We start from the raw sequence: 19,713 nt of genomic DNA on the forward strand, positions 1-19,713 counted from the left end.
CTGGAATTAATGATATGATGTGTCCCATTGATTGCATTTCTTTTTGTAATTAAGGTCTTTGTAAAGCTTTAAATTTCTTCTTTTTAAAAAGCATTAATTCTAGATATATTTACAGTTAGTTACATTGTTTGTTTTCTTTTCAGGGTTCCAGTCCTTTATTAAATGAAGTTTCTTCTTCCCGTATTGGAACTGATTCCCAAGCCTTTACACCAGTTAGCAAGTCATCATCCGCCTACCCCTCCACAACCATTGTCAATCCTACTATTGTGCTCTTGCAACACAATCGAGGTAAAGAAGCATTGCGGTGCCCGCTGGAATAATCGACATAGCTAGTCTGTGATGTCTGGGGCACGAATTCTGTCATTCCACAGAAATGTTCACAAATGCCATCATTCCCCAAGGTCACCCCCTCCAGCTTACTCACTCCCATGACCCACAGAATAGATCCCAGCAAACAGAGGTCCCTGACTGGGGTGATGTCAGATGTCTGAAAAGTAAGCTGGGCTAGTGCATGTCCCACACCTTGGGTGCTCATGGTTGTCTTCTTCAGATGGTAACACCAAAAAAAAAAAGAAAGAGAAAAGTTTGTGTCTCTTAATTTCTCATCATGAGACTTCTAATTAGAGGTTTAGCTTGGAAAATCTAGGCACAATGATACATCTTTTAAGTAATGTCATAAATAATTTAGTTCTTTGACATAATGAGTTTTCTAGAAAGCAGGATTTTGAGTACCAGATTTCAAAGAGAAAACTTACTGGGAGAGAAAATTTTCTAGAATGTAAAACATGTTTTTGTACCTCTAAGACAGATGCCGTTGAACTTTTTCTTGGTTACTCACCGCCCTTCATTCTTGCCAGCACCGGGCTGTTACTCTGTGGCCCATTTAGGGGACACAAGGTTCATGTGGCTGTTTGTTGTCACACTATGTGGCCCCAGGCAGCTCTGCTATGAGTTTGCATGCTTGTTTTCTGTAGCTTCTCTGACTGCTTCTGGTTGGTTCTTCTGCTTCTCTGAAGGAGCCTTGGGTTTGGGTGAACAAAAGCATTTGAGGGAGCAGTTGTATATGTTGACCCTTCTGCTTTAAAATTCCAGACAGTGGTTCTAAATCCCAAGCTCTCCTTTTTGGAATTCCATAGAGGAATAAACTTTCCCTTTACAAAAGTCCTTTCCAGCATGAGCTGTAAAGTTTCCAGGCTGTTCCAGTGTAGAAAGGGCTTTTTAGTCTGAATTTCAAAGAACAGACGGGGTTTGATTATTTTGTTCAGAGCTCAAAGCTCAGCACCGAATTGTCCTCTTGCCTCTCTGCTCTCCTAACTCACAGCTTTCCTCTCCTCCCCGCCCCCTGCATTAACTTGGATGAGAATGGAACTGGAGTCTATTTTTAATTGTTTTCCATACTAAACAGAATTTTCTGTTTCCTGCTTCTAATTTGAAAAGTAGATGAATAAAACATTTTCTCTCACTTCAGATCTTCCCACTGAAGTCCTAAATAGTAGTTTTAGTAGTTTTGAGGGTTTTTTCCACTATGCGTGGCTACCATATTAATTGTCACCTATGGACCTGTGTTTTTCAGAAGATAAGAGTCCCGGCCCCGACACTGAACTACACAGGAGCCGGCGCTCCACCAGCTAAGCCATGGCCCTTACGGGCAGTAGCTTGCCATGCTCAGAAAGTGTCCACAATGCAGGACAAAGTACAATTTTGGTTCTCTAAACTTCTTTATGACTCATTTTTAAAGAAAAGTTTTAGTCAAACAGAAACAAGTTAGTTCCCAGAAAGAAAGGCAGTTTCTTTAAAAATGGGATTTATTCCCAAGGCAACTTGGTGTTTGGGAAATGCCTAGTGTAATGTCAGCTGCTTCTGCCAAGTCCCTCTGATGATACCTAGTGAGACATCTTTGGGCACAGAAATAAATGTCTATAGTTCCTTTGGGTTTCTTCCTTGAACAGATGAATTCCCCTTATTTACGCAAATACCTTTGGTTCTTTCTCTTTTGTCCAAGTCCTGCCCTTGCATTTAAAAATCAGGATTGTGCAGCCTGAGACACACATCCTTCAGAAAAGGATATAAATAATGGTATTAGTCTTTTGGAATTAAATGGTTTCTCCCTTCAAGAGGAAAACCATATGTTCACTAAGCAGGTAGGGCAGGAAAAGTCGAGAAGAATAGAAGAGCCTGGCAGGCCCAGCCCTGCATTGCTAATTGCAAATGGGGCTTAGGTCAAGCACTTTTGTCATTGCTTTGGCATTTACCCAACCTGGCAGCTCTGCATTGCTTCATAAACAATACCCACAAAACAATTTCTTAACTATTGCAAAGTCTCCTGAGGGAATAATAACTTTACTCCAGTTCCGTAATTTTAGTTTAGTCATCCTAAAAACGTTCCCCGCTTTTTTCTGCCTAGACTGTCCCAGGGCATAGTGTGACAATAATCCTGTCTTTCCCTGCCAGCCACCACCTCCTAGAAGCAGAGGGATGCTGAGCCTCTGGTCTGGCGCTGAGGGTTGTAAACAATACAGCCCTTTCCCCCTCTTTCCTGAGTTTTCATCTCTCATGTGTTTGAAGGCAAATCACTTACCAGTGGCCTGGGAAGGAGGATTCCAATCAGGAAGTTCTCAGGACTAAAAGAGGCACATCAATCCCCTTGCTCAGTGCTTCTCGGTCTTTAATGTGGTTAGGATCCTGGGAGTCTCGTTAGCTTCCGGGTTCAGATTCAAGACGTCTGGGGGTTGGGGGACGAGAGGCTGCATTTTCAGCCAGCTTGCTGGGCACGCTGGCGCTGCTCGCCCATAGACCACATTGGAGAACTAGGGTGCAAGGGTTCCCAGACTTACCTTACAAATACCTCAATCTAGGGATCACCCTAGGGTTTTTTATTTCTGACTCTGCTAAATAACACCACTGAAAACAGCTACTACTATCTGCGTTGAATGTCATCCTGTGAAAGGAAGGCCATTCATACCTCAGAAACTGGGTACAACATAGTTTTTAAAATTGAGTATGTCCACTTTGCCGGCTGGAGAAGGCCCTGCCAACAGCCTACAGAATAGTTTGGAAACCACCTTCAGATACCATGAAGCGCTTTGATTTAACGGATGAGGAAACTGAGGCCAAGAGTTTATGTGACTGGCTGTTGTCATCTGCAGATTGTTGGCAGAGCTGAGCCTGGAGGTCCACTAGGCTTCTGCCTGTCTAGCCAGTGCGAACCTCATCCACGTGTCAGAAGTGGACAGGCGCCACTCCCACCAGCTGTGAGCTCCCAAGCTGCCCTCTGTTTCCTTCTTGCCCACACTGGGTCTAGCAGGAGATGGGGATGCAGCCAAGGGGGATGATCACAGTACCCGTGGGCTGGCAAGTGTTCTATTTTTATCCATGTGGGTGCTTTATATTTAGCAGCTGTGGAAGGTAAAGGTCATTTTCGTACTTATCTCATAGCACGTCCACATGGGACCATACAAAGGAGATGTTGGCCTCCCCTCCACAGGAATGCCCGGGATAACAAGAAGCTGATGGAGCTTCAATGTTAAGGACCAGCTGGGTGTCGGTGATTAGAGTTGGAAAGGACCCTGGGCTAGGGGTTGGGGGATCCAGGTTCTAGATCCAGCTGATTTTTAGTGTTATCTTGGGGTAATTTGTGCCCCTTATCGGAAGTCTCTCGGCCAATGCCAGATTTTTAAGGATTTCTCCTATACCCTGGACCAGCCAGATTGCTATAGAGACTAAAGCTGTGCCTTAATTTCCTTGTCTGTACAATGGGGAAAATAATTGTACATAACTGCTAGGGTTGTTGTGAAGATTACACATGTTATATGTAAAAGCTCTTAAAACAGTGTCTGGCACTTAGCAAGCTTTCAGGAGACAGTTGCTGTCATGATTGTGATTGTAATTATGTTTCCCTCGAAAGGTACGAAGATGGGGGTCATAGAAGGTCGTGCTCACTTGAGGCCAGGGGAGTTGGGAGGATCCCCTTCAGTGTTGTGATATCTTGAGATAAGACGTAAACGCTAGAAAACTGTGGTGGTCCCTTGAATACTGGTGCATACCTGGGGCGAGGAGGGATGGGAGACAGCACACCTGCATTATGGGAGCCACATTAATGCCCCTGTGGTCAGCTGAGCTACACTTTGTAGCATCTAAGCCCAGAGGACAGTGAGGACACAGAATTGGGGTCCTAACTAGTTAGGCCAGGAATTCTTGGTCTTACTACGTGCTGTGTAACTCTCACTCACACTGTGTGTTCTTTTCTTTTATCACAGAACAGCAAAAACGTCTCAGTAGCCTTTCAGGTAGGTGTGGAAATATTTATTTACATGTTAACCCAGGTTCCTATTAAAACCATCTTCTGGTCACCACTCAGTGTTTGATCAGAAAAATCTTCTGAGCTTCTCTGATGTGTTGGGGACTATGCTGGTGGCTGGACTACTAAGGTGATGAAACAGGCGTAGTTCCTGCCTCCCTGGAGCTTGCAGGCTGGTGGACAGACCAGACGAGTGACCCAAACTAGTAAACGTGTTCCATGAAGCTGTGATAAGTGCCTCGATGGGTAAGAACCGAGTGTTCTGGGTAGAGAACAAGGAGTCCTGTGTCAGATGCAGTGTTCATGGCAAGCCTCTCTGAAGAGGTCTCTTCTGCTGCTTCTGTCTCCTTTCTAGGCTGTGATGAGTCAGGTGTTGGGAAACGTGGGCAAGTTCTTTCCTCTTTGGGTGGCAAGCCCAGCTGCCCGTAGATGACCCTGGGGTGATGGGACCAGGTAAGAGCCTTCAGACCAGCAGCGCCTGGAAGAGAGTGGGAGAAAACTGCTTTTTGAATTTGAGCCAGCATCAGAAATTCCTGGAGAGCTTGTCAAAACTCAGATTCCTCGGCCACACCCCAGAGATTTGGATTTAGTGGGTGTGGGCGAAAAGGTGCAATTCTGAGCAGCTCCCCTGGATGCCGGCGGTGCCCTCGGTGGTGACCACAGAGAGACGCACGTACAACCAGGCATCACGGTCCTCCTTGGTAACATGCAGGGTGGGGCAGTGTTGGGTGGAGTGGGAGCCCAGGAAAGGGAATGCTTAGCTCTTTCCCTACAGCTTCCTGTAGCCATTCTGCTTTGAATCCTGGCTATACCACTCGCTAACAGTGGGTGTCGCCTTAGGCAGGTTATCTAATGTCTCTGGATTTGAGTTTTCTCATCTGTCAAGTGGGGAAAGCAGTAGCGCCTCCCTGGTTATGTGAAGATCACATGGGATTCTGCTGTTAAACAGCTTAGCACTGAGCTTCAGCCCCTCTAAGTGCTTAATAGGTGTGACTGACTGTTACCAGGAGGAGCCTTGCGGGCTCTCTGGTCATTTCGTTGAGTGCTTCCTTTGTGTCCAGCACCGAGCCAGGCTCTGGGGCTGCATCAGGGACCTGTGCTGCCCTGAGCAGCTAACAGTGTAGTGTGACAGTTTGTAGCCTTTGTTTGGTCATGGACTCTTTGGGAGAATCTAGCGAAGGCTGTAGACTCATTTTTCAGAAAAAGCCACACCTGTGTAAGCATGTGCACGTGATTTACGTGGAGTTGCAGATACTTACGGACTCCAGGGTTAAGAACCCCTGATTGGGTGGATAAGAAAAGTGACCATTTCTGAGCAGCTGCTATGTGATTTCTGTGTGACTTCATCCCACTGTTGTCCTTGTGATTCGTGGTGAGCCCAGGAGGGCACAGGGTTCCTACACTCGGCTTTATCAGGCCTTGTCCTTGGGGCCAAGACAGGCTGTGATTGAGCTCAAGGTGCCCTTGGCTGTCCCTCCTCGAGCTGCCGTGCTCCAGCCCCCTTCATTCCCTGGCCCCAGCCCAGGTTGCTGAGAACATGGTGGCTCCGAAAAGAAAAGTAGCTCCCGCCGGCCCCTTCCTGCCTGTGGGAGATGAAAGGAAAGGTGAAATGGATGAAAAAGGTTAGGAGACCCAGAGTTTGTCCCAGCTTTTCCTTCTTAGAGCTGTTTGTCCCCTGGTGAGTGACTTCACCTCTCTGAGCCACAGTTTTGTCATGTGGGAAATGGGGGTGACAGTCCCTGCCCCTGGCTGGAGGAGGTGTCATATGTGACAGGAAGGAGGAGGATGCTTTGCATTTTGGAAAAGGCCTTGTAAATGTGAGGGCAGCTCCACCGTGCGGGGCGGGCTCAGGCCAGTTCCTCATCTCCAAGATAGGCATGATGCTGCCGCCCTCCGCGGGGGCTGGCTGGGTTGGCACTCTGCAGTCTCCGTGCTGTGGAGCAGGCAAGGCTTGCTGCCACCTGCGGTGATAGGACTCCAAGACCACCAGCCACCCTCCCTTCAGCAGAGTTTGTTAAGTTTCTGTGGAGCTTAATGCTCGATGAGTCATCAGGGATTGAAGCCTGCGTGGTGTTTGGCCTCACGCGGCTCGTGGCCCCCTTGGAGAGACAGGATAACAAGAAAGGACTGAGAAGGAGGGACTGTCGTGGGGGGTCGAGAGGCCACTCCCTGTCCCAGGAACGTGTGATCATTGCTGTAATCCCCAGGCACCAGGGTCTGGTGTGATGAAAAGGGCAGCTGTCCCACCTCCTACAAACAGGCCCTGTCCGAGGTTGGTTGTTTTTAATCATTTGTTTTTATTTACTCTGGGTCTGGAAACCTTGAGCATGGCATGTCTGTGATCTTCATCATCGTATATCAGGAGGAGAGTGAGCACCTCCAAGGCCGTATGAAACTAGCTTGAAATCAGCCTCGCCTCTCCTTGATCACACGTGAGGGTCTCTCCAGCGCGAGGAGAACCACGGCAGCCGTACTAAGGGGTAGACCCTCTGCCAGATCCTCAGCCCTGTGTTGGAATTTCCTGGGAGCATGAGAACTCATCCCATAAAGCCAGTCTGGTCTTAACATCCTTTAAAGTCTACGGTGGTGATGAGAGGTGTCAGGTTTTCTGAACCACGCACAGGCTAAGAAACCATTTAGAAGTTAGATTGACATTTGGGCAGTCACGCCATTGAGTAGAATGAGTCGTAAAGCCTGAGTGTGCTGACCCCATTGTCTCCCCAACTTCCCCAGCTCCCTCCCCACACAGAAGCCTCTGATGATGTCACAACTTTGCAGGTGCCCTTGGGTCCCTCCTTTTTGCCCAAGCGTAGTCCCCTAGCCAGCGCTCTGCACCTATCCTTTCTCAGAGATGACAAGCTGCCCTCAGTCACTCAGCAGATATTTATTGAGCACTTGTTGACTGACAGGGCACATCTCGACACCTCCATTCTCACCTCGGGGGCTTCGCCGATGGGACTTTAGCTCCCCTGGCTTAAACCTTTTTGCCCCCTAATCTTTTGCCCTCTCTGACACCTTCCTTCTTCCATGCTGAACTCCCCACTTCCTGCCCCGCTTCCTGCTCACACGTTCATCCTGGTCCCTGCAATCTGGCCCCCACCCCCACTGCCCTCCTGAAATTGCTCCCTCAGAATGTTCCTGTGACTTTTCTGTTGCCTAATCCTGCCACCTCCTCTGCTTTAATTTCTGAATTTTTTTTTTTTGACACGTTTAACCACCCACTTGGGATTCTGCCTCCCTGGTTCGGTGGCACCTTGCTGTACTTTCCTGGTTCCGCTCGTGTCCCTTGGATGACTCTCGCATGTGTTCTGGGATTCTTCTGCCTTGCAGCTTGCAACTGTGGCTTCCCTCAGTGCCTGATGTCAGTGCTTGGCTCTGCCCTCACTTTTCTCTGCCACTGAGCTCTGCCATCTCCTTGACACCAGCCATCACTTTTGTGCTGATGCCTCTGAAATTGCACCTCTGTCCGGGCATTGCACCTGGGCCCCCTCCATATCTCTTCCAGGCGTCTCTAGGGCATTTCTGCTGCGTGTCTCACTCCTCTCAGAGTTACTGTGGTGTAACTGGAAACAGTCCTTTCTCCCGCCCTTCCCCACTCAGTTCCCTTTCTTAACTTCTCTGTTTGGATTAGGCCAGGCTCCCAGACCTGAAGCCTTGGTGCCGTCTTTGAGGGACGCGAGACAGGATGTATCAGAGAGGACTGCTGGGGTCAGGTGGACACTAGACTAAGTCCCCACCTGGCCACATGCTGGCTGTGTGACCTCTCACAGGGTACTTTAATGTCTCTGTGCTTCGGTCCTTTATCTAAAAAAAAAAGCGGGGCAGGCAATAATAATTTCTTCCTCATAGAGTTATTGGGAGGATGAAATGAAGCAAGGTATATGAAGAGTTTCGCACAGTGCCTGGCACATAATGAGCTCAGAGCTGTTCAGAGCCCCCCACGTGTTTGCTTGGGCCGTCCCTCCTCAGGAGCACCCTTCCCTCCTGCTCGTCTGGTTGGCTTCTCTGAGAAGTCGGCGCTCATCATCCTGCATTCTCATTGCTGGCTCCCTTGCTCTTTCTGCCCACTGTAAGTTCCCTAAAGGCAGGATGCTCAAATGTTCACCCTCCTGTCCACAGGGCAGAGCACAGTGCCCTGTGCTTAGCAAATGCCTCTCCAGTAAATAAATGATGCGGCTTGGAATAACAGATTCTGTTATGCAATTTTATAATCACTAAATTACATCTGGTATGCTTATTAGCTCTCTATAACTTCCAGTCTTGAACCAAATTAAATAATTTATAATATGTACTTAGTGATATACGGCTTTCTGAACACTTCGGCATAAACTGTCTTGATAAGTTCTCTCTCGACATTGCTGTGAGCTTGCTGGCAGAAGTGTTATCCCTACTTTTGGATGAGAAAACTGAGTCACAGAAAAATTAAGTGACTTCCCCAAGAGAAAACAAGAATTTTCAATTAACGTTTGGCTGCCTCCTTGTGATTCTGCCTGCTCCCTCAATGTCTAGAACAGTCAGAACTACTCAGATGTCCAGAGCACCTTGCGCACACCTCTGCATGGCACTTTCACGCCATAGGCAAACTTTTTTTAAAGGGCTAAATGATAAATATTTTAGGCTTTGCAGGCCATACGGTTTCTGTCACAGCTACTCAGCTCAGACCTGGTAGTGTAAAAGCCACCATAAATAATATGTAAATGAATCAGTGTGGCTGTGTTCCAGTAAAACTCGACTTACAAAAACAGTTGGTGGGCCGTAGTTTGCTGACCCTGCTTTAAGCGGAACTAGTTCCTATGGAGAATTAGCAAACACACTTTCCCACAGCTGGACTGGGGGAGTTTTTTTGCTTAGGCGTTTTTTTTGCTTTGCAGCTACCAGAAGAACTTCAGCTAACGATTGCTTCTCATTTCCAGATCCTGCCTCAGAAAGAAGAGTGGGCGAGCAGGACTTGGCACCAACCCAGGAAAAACCCACCTCACCTGGCAGCGCTGCTGAAAAGAAAGCAAAGGATGATAGCAGGAGGGTGGTTAAGAGCGCTCAGGACCTGAGCGATGTTTCCATGGATGAAGTGGGCATCCCCCTTCGGGTACGAATACTGACCTAGAAGCCCTTTTCAGTCTCCATTGCAAACAAGCCGTGACAAGTGTACACGTGAACCCCATCAGTGGGCTACAGAGACCTTGTAGGGAGGGCCTCACGCCATCAGCTCTGCAGGCCCCTGAGTGCCAGAGCCCCAGGAGCCGTGCCCCAGACGTGGGGCACAGCAGCTTTTCCCAAAGCAGGTGTCGGGTATGATACGTCTTCGGAAAAAGGGTTTCATGGTCAAATGAATATGAGGAGAAGCTGGGTGGAACTAAGAGATACTTCTCTGCTGCAGAACTTCTGAGTGCTCAAGAGACAATGTTATGGGCAGTCTTCCTTCGTTGTGGTTCTGTGGAGCATGTTCAGAAATTCTTGGTCTGGGGTCAGAGAACCCTGGGGAGAGTATGAGGCCCTGGGTCCCTGTTTAGGGGTTTGGGAAGAAGATCCCCTTGGATGAGAGAGGCCCCTTCATCCAGAGTGAGTAGGAAACTCTAAGGAAACCTCGGAAGGAATCCAGCCAGCCAAGCCTCCCGGACAGAGCAGGTCTCGTGGCAGCCCTGTCCCCGCTGTTCCCCTGCAGGCCCCTAAGGAATTCCAGGGAAGCCCGGCTTTTGGAACTGGCTTCAGGTGAATTCCACTTCTCTCCATGTGTCCCCCAGACCACTGGCTGCAATATGTTCCTCTGTGATTTCCATTTAGCAAATGTGCCCTTGTTGGTGGAGGTTAGTAGAAAGGTCAATGGGCTAAGCCTCGAAAGAGCTCTTCTCTTCTCCTACGTAGTAATATAGAAAGAGAATTATTAAGAGTAGTCACAGCTACCATTTGCTGAGGACATTATCTCATTTAAACATCACCACCTGAGTGGTGGATATTAATGTCATTTTCATTTTATAGATGAGGAAATGGACTTAGAGGGATCGCATTATTTGCCCAAGATTGTACAACTTGTGTGTGACAGCTGTCTGTCCAGCTCCCAAACCTGCACCCTTAACCATCGTGTCATATGGCCCTTCCACTCTCCTCGCCAGCTCTGTGACCTTGCGTGATTTGCTTTGTCTTTTTGTATCTCATTTCCTCATCTGTAAAGTGGGAATTAGAATATCTGCACTAACCACCTGTCACCTTCCTTGTTTTATTTTTATCTTAAAAAAAAAAAACAAAACCCAGCCATCCCAACTTTGTGGTTAGGATGAAAACTCTGGCATTGGATGCTATACTGAGTTATGTTTTAATGTATGCATTCTAAATCTGGCCCTGTGCAAGGTGACTTAGACACATTTCTACAGAATAACCTAGCATGAGTGAGGACACAGCATAATAAGCAAGAATTCTTTGTCCCTTATGTTTTTAGGAGACTTCAGTTTGGCGTAGTCTACATATGGAGGGAGATTCTCCCTAAAAATGAAATTTTAAAACATTAAGAACGGATACATTTCAAGTGGATCCTTGTCCACTGTTTTTAAAATCTGCATCCTTTCAGCCAAATATCGCTCTGCATTCAGGTCTGAATCTCTTAGTTTGTCTCTTGTTTCTCAAAAGTTTTGCCTTTTTAGAAATGATACGAATGTGATTGAGTTTTGAATTCAGATGTTCTCACTTACGCCGTTTTATTTTTATTTTATAATCATTTCAGAAGGTCTGAAGCATGCCAAGATTTCCATTTTATTTTACTCTTTGCCTTTGTTTTTCTCCAGAACACCGAGAGATCAAAAGACTGGTACAAGACTATGTTTAAACAGATCCACAAACTAAACAGAGGTACTAATTTTCGTTTGTAGAAGCTGTGTTGTGTACCCATGTAGTGAGTGTTGTGGCGCAGGCCTGAACTCACTTTTCTAGGGTGCTGGACGACTGGGTCCCACAGGTACCCCATTAAGTACTGGTCTGCCTGAGCACCGCTATGAGCCTTCAGAGCACAGGAGGGAGGGGGCGCTCAGGTCCTCCCTCCCGGAGGCTGTGGAATGCGGCAGGCTGAGCCCAGCACCTGCCTGTGCGCTGGCATCTGTCTGCCTGGGATGTGAGCAGCTCCAGCTCCCACCAGCTTCCGGCTTTAGGTACATCGCCCTGTGTCAGCTCATGACTGCCTTGTGGGCAGAGTGAGTTGAGAAAGCACTGAACTAGGAATCAGGAAAGCCATTCTGACCTAGATTCAGTCCCCCCAAGCACTGATGTGACCTTGGGCCAATCCTGTACCTCTCTGTGTGTGTCTGCTTCCCTTCCTCCAAGGGATGTGCCAGGCCTGAAGGAGAACACACTTGGCCTTGTGAAGGTACAATGCACAGTGTGCCTCTCAGGCTGTGTTAGTATGAAAAACAATCTTCCCCGGCTGGGGGCCAGCGCTCGGCAAGTAGCCCTGAGAGTCAGTCAAGAGCTGCCACACCAGAGCCCGCGCAAGCTGAAAGAGAAATGCTTTCAAATCACAGGCCCACGGGGCTGTCAGCAGGTGACCCAGCATGGTGGGAGAACACGAGGCCAGTGCTCGGGCAGGTCATGACCCCACCAGCTCCCATCGCCCCCTGTGCCTCCAGCCCACTGACAGGCAGCGATGTGCCTGCACTGTGGGAGGGGTACCACCCCTCCTGCAGGCAGAGCATCCTGTCCTTCCCTGTGCCCAAATCCAGTCTGGCCGCCTGGCATGGATGACACATGAAGGCAAAGAAAAAGTGGTCTGGTCAGCGTTCCACCTGAGCCCAATCTCTCTGGTTAGCTGTGGATGCTACTAACATCACTGTTAATTAACTCCTGCTGGGTTCAAAGTGAACTTGAGCATGCCCCTCTTCAAACTGTTTGAGTGTTTAGCATTTTTGAGTCAAGAGTAAATCTGCTATGCTTGGTTGGGTGAGCTCAGTCACAGCGGCAACACTAAATGCTCGGATCTCTGTGATCAGATGGGGTCTCTTCCACTCGCTGGTCACTTCCCAAATCTGCTCTCCATTTCCTTAAACAATCTGTGACTCTCTCACCTTCAGACCTAGCTTTGGAAGCTTACATGCAGAGACACAGGTGCATGCATACATGCAAAATATGTAATTCTCCCCCACAGATTTTCTCATGTTATTAACCTAAATTACATGTTCTAAACAAAACCATCTGCCTTAATGTTAGGCAGAGGCATTTAAAAAATTAAGAATCCACTTGTTTGCCTTGATTCTAATGTCTACAACACAGACCTTGTTTTAAACAAAAATTATTTTAGGGTAGTCTTTTTATTACATACTATTTCTTATCATACTTAATATGTCTTGCTTATGTAAAGTGAAAACTTCAAGCTTTGTCCTAAATGCTTTTTGCCCATTGGTGCCTGTTTATGTGTAATTCTTTGTCCACGAAGAGTAATGATATCATCTTGTTTGATGTGTCTCAGTAATTCAGGCAAAAGGACTGGATTTTTAAAAGCAGTTTGAATTTCTCTCATACCACCAGAATTCAAGGAGCTTAAATTGTATGTGGAATCCTACTCGTTCATTCTCTCCATTTGTATCTTCCTCTATTCTCTCTCAAACCTCCTCTGCCTAGACACTCCTGAAGAAAACCCTTATTTCCCTACGTACAAATTCCCTGAACTTCCTGAAATCCAGCCAACTTCTGAAGGTACCACAAACTTAGACAGTCTATCTGTTGTCCTAGCCTTAAATTAATTCTTATAGTTCCATTATAGGCCTAAGATTTGGCTTTTAGATTTTGTTTTCATAGTCGTTTTTGGTTGGTGAAAATTTTATTTCACTCATTTGCATGATGTGCTATATTAAAATAACTAAGCCCTTTCTAATTCATTAATCCGTTTTCAAGTGTGATGCCCATGTGCTTTAATAACACTAAAATATGTAATCGATCATTTGAAAGAATCAGTTGGGGATTTGTCAGTTCCTCCACTTCATGGTGGATAGTTTCAAAATCCACTGCTTTTCTCTGCTACAGAGGACAATCCTTACACTCCTACCTACCAGTTTCCTGCATCTACTCCTAGTCCTAAGTCTGAAGGTAATTAAAGGAAACCGTGTGCCTCTCTTTGTACTGGTGCTGTTACTTTCTTTTTCACCTTGGGGTTTTTCCTGGTGGCTAAGGGCTGTCTCCCAATCATTTGCTTCCCCCTAACCTTGTGTTTTGTGGTGGTGTCTTGCTCTTGGCTGACTGTATAACCAAAGTCTATCCAGATGGTATTTTAATCCTATTCCCTTAGGGTTTACATGATGAATGGAGTAGCCAGCTTAGTTATAATGCTTTGAACATGTGGGGCTCTGGGAAAAGCTGCCCATACCCAGTCACCCAGGGATTTTTATCTGGGTGGTCACCTGATGCTTGTGGTTGGGCAGTGACTCAGGGAAGCTGAGTCATTAAGGCAGATGGGCAGGTCTACCTCCTACCAGCTGTCAACAAGAGAAAAATTATCAGGTTCTTATTCCTGCAACTAACTCATAACCAGGCCCCTCTTGTCATGGGCCCTCAGGGTGTCTCTTTTAGGTAGGGAATTTCCAAAGACGTATCCAGGTATAAGATTCAATCATGGTGGGAGATGGTATCTCTTGAAAATAAGGGTTTTGGCCAAGCTGGAAAACATTTTGTGAAAGAACCGGACAGGAATTGTCACCTGCTGGGGAGGACAGCCACGTTTGTATCTAAGAGATATTCTTTTCTAGGGCAAAAAGTCTAGGTGTCAAAGAAGTTTCTAAAAGGTGAGTTGAGGGCAACATCTTGAGAATTACCCTGATAGCAGGGATTATCTGATCTTTGGATGAGTGAGCCAGAAAAAGTTGAGTGGACAGGGTATAGAGGAAGAAATTCCATTAAATGCTCTTCTAGGATGAGATGTTGAGTGCTCAAACTCCATTTGATGATTTAATTCTGATCAGCGACCCCCTCACTGCAAACAAGAGTCTATTTGGTGTAGGGACAGTGTCCCACAGACACAGGCAGAGGGAGGCCCGCTTGGAGAAGTCCTGTAGAGAGGCACAGTGGCTCCCGCTGGGCTGGAAGATTGCCCTCAGCCTGTTGCAGGCAGTGCCCGCAGCTTCTGTGGGTCAGCCTGGCTGTCGGTCTGAAGATAGGGTTTCATGGCCTCACTCCCAGAGCTCCCATGTCATAAGCCACCACACCCAGCAACTCCAGCTGACAACAGTGTCTGCTCTTTGGTACACATGAAATCCAGTACAAGAGGGAATTGGGTCTATTTTGCCTAGAGGCATAAATAGTAAAGGGTTGACATGACAACTTGTCACATATAATTTAGAAGCAGACCTTACTATTTTTTATTTTCAAAGGCCAAAATGGAAAAAATAGTCTTAAAGAATAAAAAGGAAAAATTTAGTTGGATATAAATTTATAATAACCAAGATGATTAGACTTTAATATAAATTTCTAAGACGTCTCCTTCCCCGGGGATCTTTTAAAAATAGGATAGCTTCCATCTCTCGTATCCAGGCAAGGATCACCGATGTATTCAATTAGATAAAGGCTTTAAATGAGGAAAATGTTTGAGCCAGATCATTTTAAAGACTCGTTGGGTTTTGTTTTTATTTTTTGCTTTGTTTTTCAAAGTTTCAGGAGATTCTTTGGATTTCTGGATCCATGATGTGCGGTTTTGATGTTGTCTCTGGGCTCCAGCAGGTCCTCCTCAGTCCCTGTCCGTGGTGCTGCTCCGGCCCTGTGTTCCCACTAGGTGGCCCTGGGCTCTACGCACATCCTTCTTAATGTAGAAAAGATTTATGCCTTTCAAAGAAAGGTGTTCAAGACTGATCAGCACCTGATGGAGGCTCTGCCCATAGATGTCAATGTACATTAAGAAACAGATAACTTCCTGAGAAATCCGAGCCGTCATTCCAGAGTCTGTCTCCTGGGGAGAAGGTTGTTATTGCTGCTGTCTTTTTGTTTTGTTTTAATTCAGAATTTGGAACTAGAATTATTTGTAATAAACCTATCAAAGCCTAGCCTAAGGGCTGTTGTCTAAATTCTAGTGGTTTATACAGTATAAAAAAGACATTTCTAAATATCTCAAAGCTGAATCTCCTAAATAGTAAGGGACTATGTGAAAGTTTATTTGTGCTGGCTTAGCAACCTTCTTTTTTTTTTTGTTTTCCAGCTGCACTGAAAAAGCAAACTTCTGGCCAGGCTTTTAGAATATAAATAGAATTATCGTGTCTTAATCAATAAAGTTTGAAATGTACTTTAAAAAAAAAAAAAGCTTTGTAAATTCCAAGAACAATAACTTATAATCATTTCATAATCTTTGAGACTACTCTGTGTGGGGTGGGAGAGATGTCACATGTAATACTTTGTTTCATGACTCAGGAGAGGGACAAGCTGTGTGGAAACAGCTTTAGAAATGCAGCCTCTCGCCCTCCCCACCCTCCTGCTTTAAGGTACGTGGTCAGCACCTTAGCAGCTCACAGTCACAGTCCTGTTTATGATAACACAGTCATCGCCACGATGACTATGCAACTGCCATTTATCGAGCTCCTTGCCATATACAAGGCTCCACGCTGAGTGCACCACTGTTGTTATCTCACTTTCATCTTCCCAGCCACCCCACGAGGTGAATCTTCGTTTTGTCAGTGAAGAGTGTGTGGCTTAGAGACGTTAAGTAATATGTGCAAGATCACACAGTAAGTGGCAGAGCCAGGATTCAAACCCAGGTCTATGGGATGCCTCAAACAGAGGCTTTTACTTACTCTGCTATACTTCTCTGCTGATCCCTTCCCCTCTCCTTATATGGTGTGTTCTTTGTTGTCCCCTCCTTGCCCAGGGGCTCTCTGACAGCTTGTTCCAGGCATCTAGTGTCCCCTGAGTCAGTCCTGCCTAGGTCGACTGAGCCAGTGTCTCCCAGGATGGTGTCTGGGGATATGTAGTTAGCAAAGCTCCCCAAGTGATTGTGACACACAGCCAGGATGGAGGAACACCACCCTTCCCCAGCCCCCTAAAAGGGGCGAAGATACTTGCCCAGACGCAATTTTGGGAATTTGGATATAGAATTAGAGTGGGGAGTACAGATTCGAAAGAGCTAGAATTTCTGCGCTGAATGTGCTCAAATGATGTTTGCTCACTTGGCATGTTTGATGTCAAGAAAAGGGAAGATATTTTGAAATAATACCTTAGAATCTGCAGCAAAACCAAGTAACTGGTATGTTACTTCCTGGTCTGTGGTCTGTGAGGACCCAGTGGGCCATGTCGGGATGAAGGACTATTTCAGCCAGTGGTGGCCACTGCCACCTCTTATTGATGTGACCCAGGACACGCCCTCTAGGCATCCCCAGGTTGTGGCCTCGAAGTGCTTTGTCCTCATTCCTAGCTGAGATTGCACTAAAGCGAGGATTTAAGGAGGCTGATTTTCTGAGGCACATCTGTAGTTGAGTTAAAATGATCCTCTACTGGCCTTGCAGGATTTCTAAGAATAGCCTTATTTTGCTTAAGTTTAAGCAAACTGTTCTGTTGTGAAGATGCCTGGCCAGGATCTGTGCCTCCTGCCCCAAACTCCAGCTAGCACTGCCCAGAGGAGGGGCTGTGCTGCTCGCAGCGGTCACCTTTGCTCTCCTAACGGGAGCTGCCCAGGAGGGCTCCGCCTAGCAAGGACAAAAGTCTTCGGCCTGCGGGATAGTTAAGAAACGGTAGCAGTTATTCTCTTTACACCTTTGAGACCCAGGAATCCGGTAGGAGAGGAGGACGGTGAGTCTTTTTCCAGCCTTCTGGTCCTCGCAGGCTTTCTCCTTTAACTTTTTTCTTGCTCCACTTCATTTTCTTCCTGAAAATTCTTTTTTTTTTTTTCTTTCTGGATATGTCTTCTATAGCTACTCCATACCCTATCCTGCTCTTTTTTCGATCTCTCAAAACTTGATTGCCTTTAACCAGCATGTAGACAGCCTGGTGACCCTTCCCCCAAGCCACCTGGACGTCCTGGCATTCCTGGCTCTCTGGCCGCTTCTTCCTCTCCCGTCCCACCCAGGCTCTATGCCCAACTCTGCGTGCATCTCTCTTTCTTTGACTATTTTTGTTTGTAGGAGGTGTGTATCCTTTCTATTTTATCCTTTCTCTTCCTAAGTGTGTGGGGTAAAGCCAGAGAAGGAATTATGTTAAGCAATTGAAAAAAGATTGTATTGAAAATGAGCCATTAATATTAGAAAAATCATTTTAAGTTTAAAGGCCTATGGAATGCGTAAAAGTGGAATTTAATTGATATAAATAAGTGGTTATGCAAGTGCTGCTTTTTGCCCATGATTCCATTTTAGTCACATAGTTTTTTTATAGAAGAACAATTGTCAACCAGCACTTTCACCAGTTGTCTTTATGATTTTTATAAATTCTTAAAAAAAAAAAAAAAAAAACAGGGAAAAAAAGTCACTTGGAAGCTCAGTTAAGGTAACTGTGGTTGAAAAGGCAATTATGTGGCTCCTGGCAGTTTTAGGAGAGTAGCTGACCCCAAAATGAGTTACTCAGGACAGATTGCCAAAGCCCAGTGGAGAATCATTCGCGTGTAAACATCAGAGCCCAGCAGGGGCCTTCAGGGCCCTAAGTGAGTTGTTAGCCTGTGTAAATCCTGCTTAATGTTAGTGCTTCCTGGAAATCACTGGCATAGGAAGTTCTTAGCGTTGCTGCCAAGGTTTGATGTCTGCTGCTTGATGCTCTGAGGGACACAATTAGTGTGTGGTTCCACCACGAACAGGAATCACAAGATCTTTGCACGGCTGAGCCCGCTACAGCATTATTTTAAAGAGCCCTTGGAGAAATAGGGCAGGGTTTCAGATGATTGGCAACTGGAACGTTTCTTTCCTTCGATGTGTCTTAACTATGGTTCCATGCGCATGCGCACACACATTCCGTTTGGCTAGCTCTAGTGTATAGAAATGCAGAAGGGTGCTCCTCACACCCAGTTTTCCCATTCCTTGGTTTTTCCAAGTGCATACCCATCTTCCCCAGTGTGGACTTAGCCTACCAGGAGGAGCTACCCCTTGTCCCCGGGGACTAGCAGGAGGAAAACTAGAAATGTAGGGTAAGTCAGAAAACTTGCTTAAGCATCACCCAAGATGGGGTGATGTGGAAAAACAGAGCAAAGGCTTTGGGAGCTAGAAATTGGCCTGGCCAACAGCATGCATGGAACATAACTTGAGTTTTAAGACTTTCTCTGCCTCTTCTAAAATGACAATGATAATGGAATAGCCACAGTCTTTCAGCTTTCTCAGGACTGGGCAGATGAAACTGGAGTGAAAGCTATGCAGCAGCTGTGCCTGTCACAGGGCTGAGGTGACACAGGGAAGTGAAGTCAAAGAGATCTTGAGTCTGTTCCTGCTTTGTCTCTTTCTCACTGTGCAGCCAAGGGCAAATTTTCTTAACCTGCTTGGGCTTTAGTTTCCTTGTCTGTAAAATGAGATATTTACTTCCTCCTGGAGTTTCTGTGAGGTTTAAGTGAGATGATATTAGTAAATCACCAGCTATTATTAAGTACTTAGTAATGGGAGCTACTATTTCTATTTTTATTCATAAGCTGAAGTAAAATTTACTTCCATTAGATTTGCAAGACAGGCATTAAAAGAACAAATTATACATCCCCAGAACTTGTCCTAATTGCTAAAATTGTTCAGGTGAATCCACACAACTTTAGTTTGTCCTCTTAAAAGTCCACAGAACTTAGGAGCATTCAGTCATTCAGACTTCTCTGTTGCGCACACCCCCAACTTCCCTACTTCTCCCTCTCCTTTTCAAAGCACCTAAATTGTTGAACTTCCCAAGCAGTGCTATTTTTTCCCCATCTCGTAAGAGCTATTTCTCATTTTCTTCTAATAAACCTTCTAGAATTCAACATTAGAAAGCTCTAGGGAGAAAGATTTTTTTAAAGAGCTCAGGCTTTTTAAAAAAAAATCTTCGAATATTTGAATCTCCCCTTGGTCGCCACCCCCTGTGAAAACTTTGCATCTTACTTCATGAACCAGGTAGTAGTTATAAATTAACCTTTACCTCATCATCTACTGATAGGCTGTGATTTCTCCATGATTCAGAGAGGTACAGGGTTTTGAGCTGAAATGCTAGGCTGCATTTTAAGCAGCACATACATCGATTTCTGCCTAACCTAACTTTTCATCTGGGGCAGGCACCGTTTTTTCTAATCAAATCCCTGCAATGAAAGCTGATTTTTAGTTTTCTGTGACACCATGACATTTTATCAGTACAATAATCAGAAGTTCTGTTTAAAAAAAAAAAAAAAAAACAAATAAAACCAAAACTAGCAGCACACAATTCTTCTGAACAGGCTTTCAAAAAATCTATTTCTGGATCGCATTTTATCTCCTTTCCCTGCCCTATTTTCAGAAGTTAACTTAAGCTTAGACACTCAATCTAAAATGGTGAAAAGC

At 45.8% G+C, this 19,713-nt stretch overlaps 1 protein-coding gene across 9 annotated transcripts in view; it reads left to right on the top strand.

Moving 5' to 3' along the window:
• The window catches only part of SORBS1 (sorbin and SH3 domain containing 1), a 158,583-nt gene that overhangs the window by 73,114 nt on the left and 65,756 nt on the right, over positions 1–19,713 (top strand). For all 9 annotated transcript variants that reach the window (XM_012654492.1, XM_012654494.1, XM_012654498.1 and 6 more), the window contains 4 exons: positions 144–288; positions 4,257–4,286; positions 9,211–9,383; positions 11,074–11,137. In XM_012654492.1, the coding sequence (XP_012509946.1) occupies positions 144–288; positions 4,257–4,286; positions 9,211–9,383; positions 11,074–11,137 (412 nt within the window). The remainder of the gene's footprint in view (positions 1–143; positions 289–4,256; positions 4,287–9,210; positions 9,384–11,073; positions 11,138–19,713) is intronic.

This window comes from Propithecus coquereli, unplaced genomic scaffold (assembly GCF_000956105.1).
Source record: "Propithecus coquereli isolate 6110/MARCELLA unplaced genomic scaffold, Pcoq_1.0 Scaffold440, whole genome shotgun sequence".
Classification (NCBI taxonomy): Eukaryota; Metazoa; Chordata; class Mammalia; order Primates; family Indriidae; genus Propithecus; species Propithecus coquereli.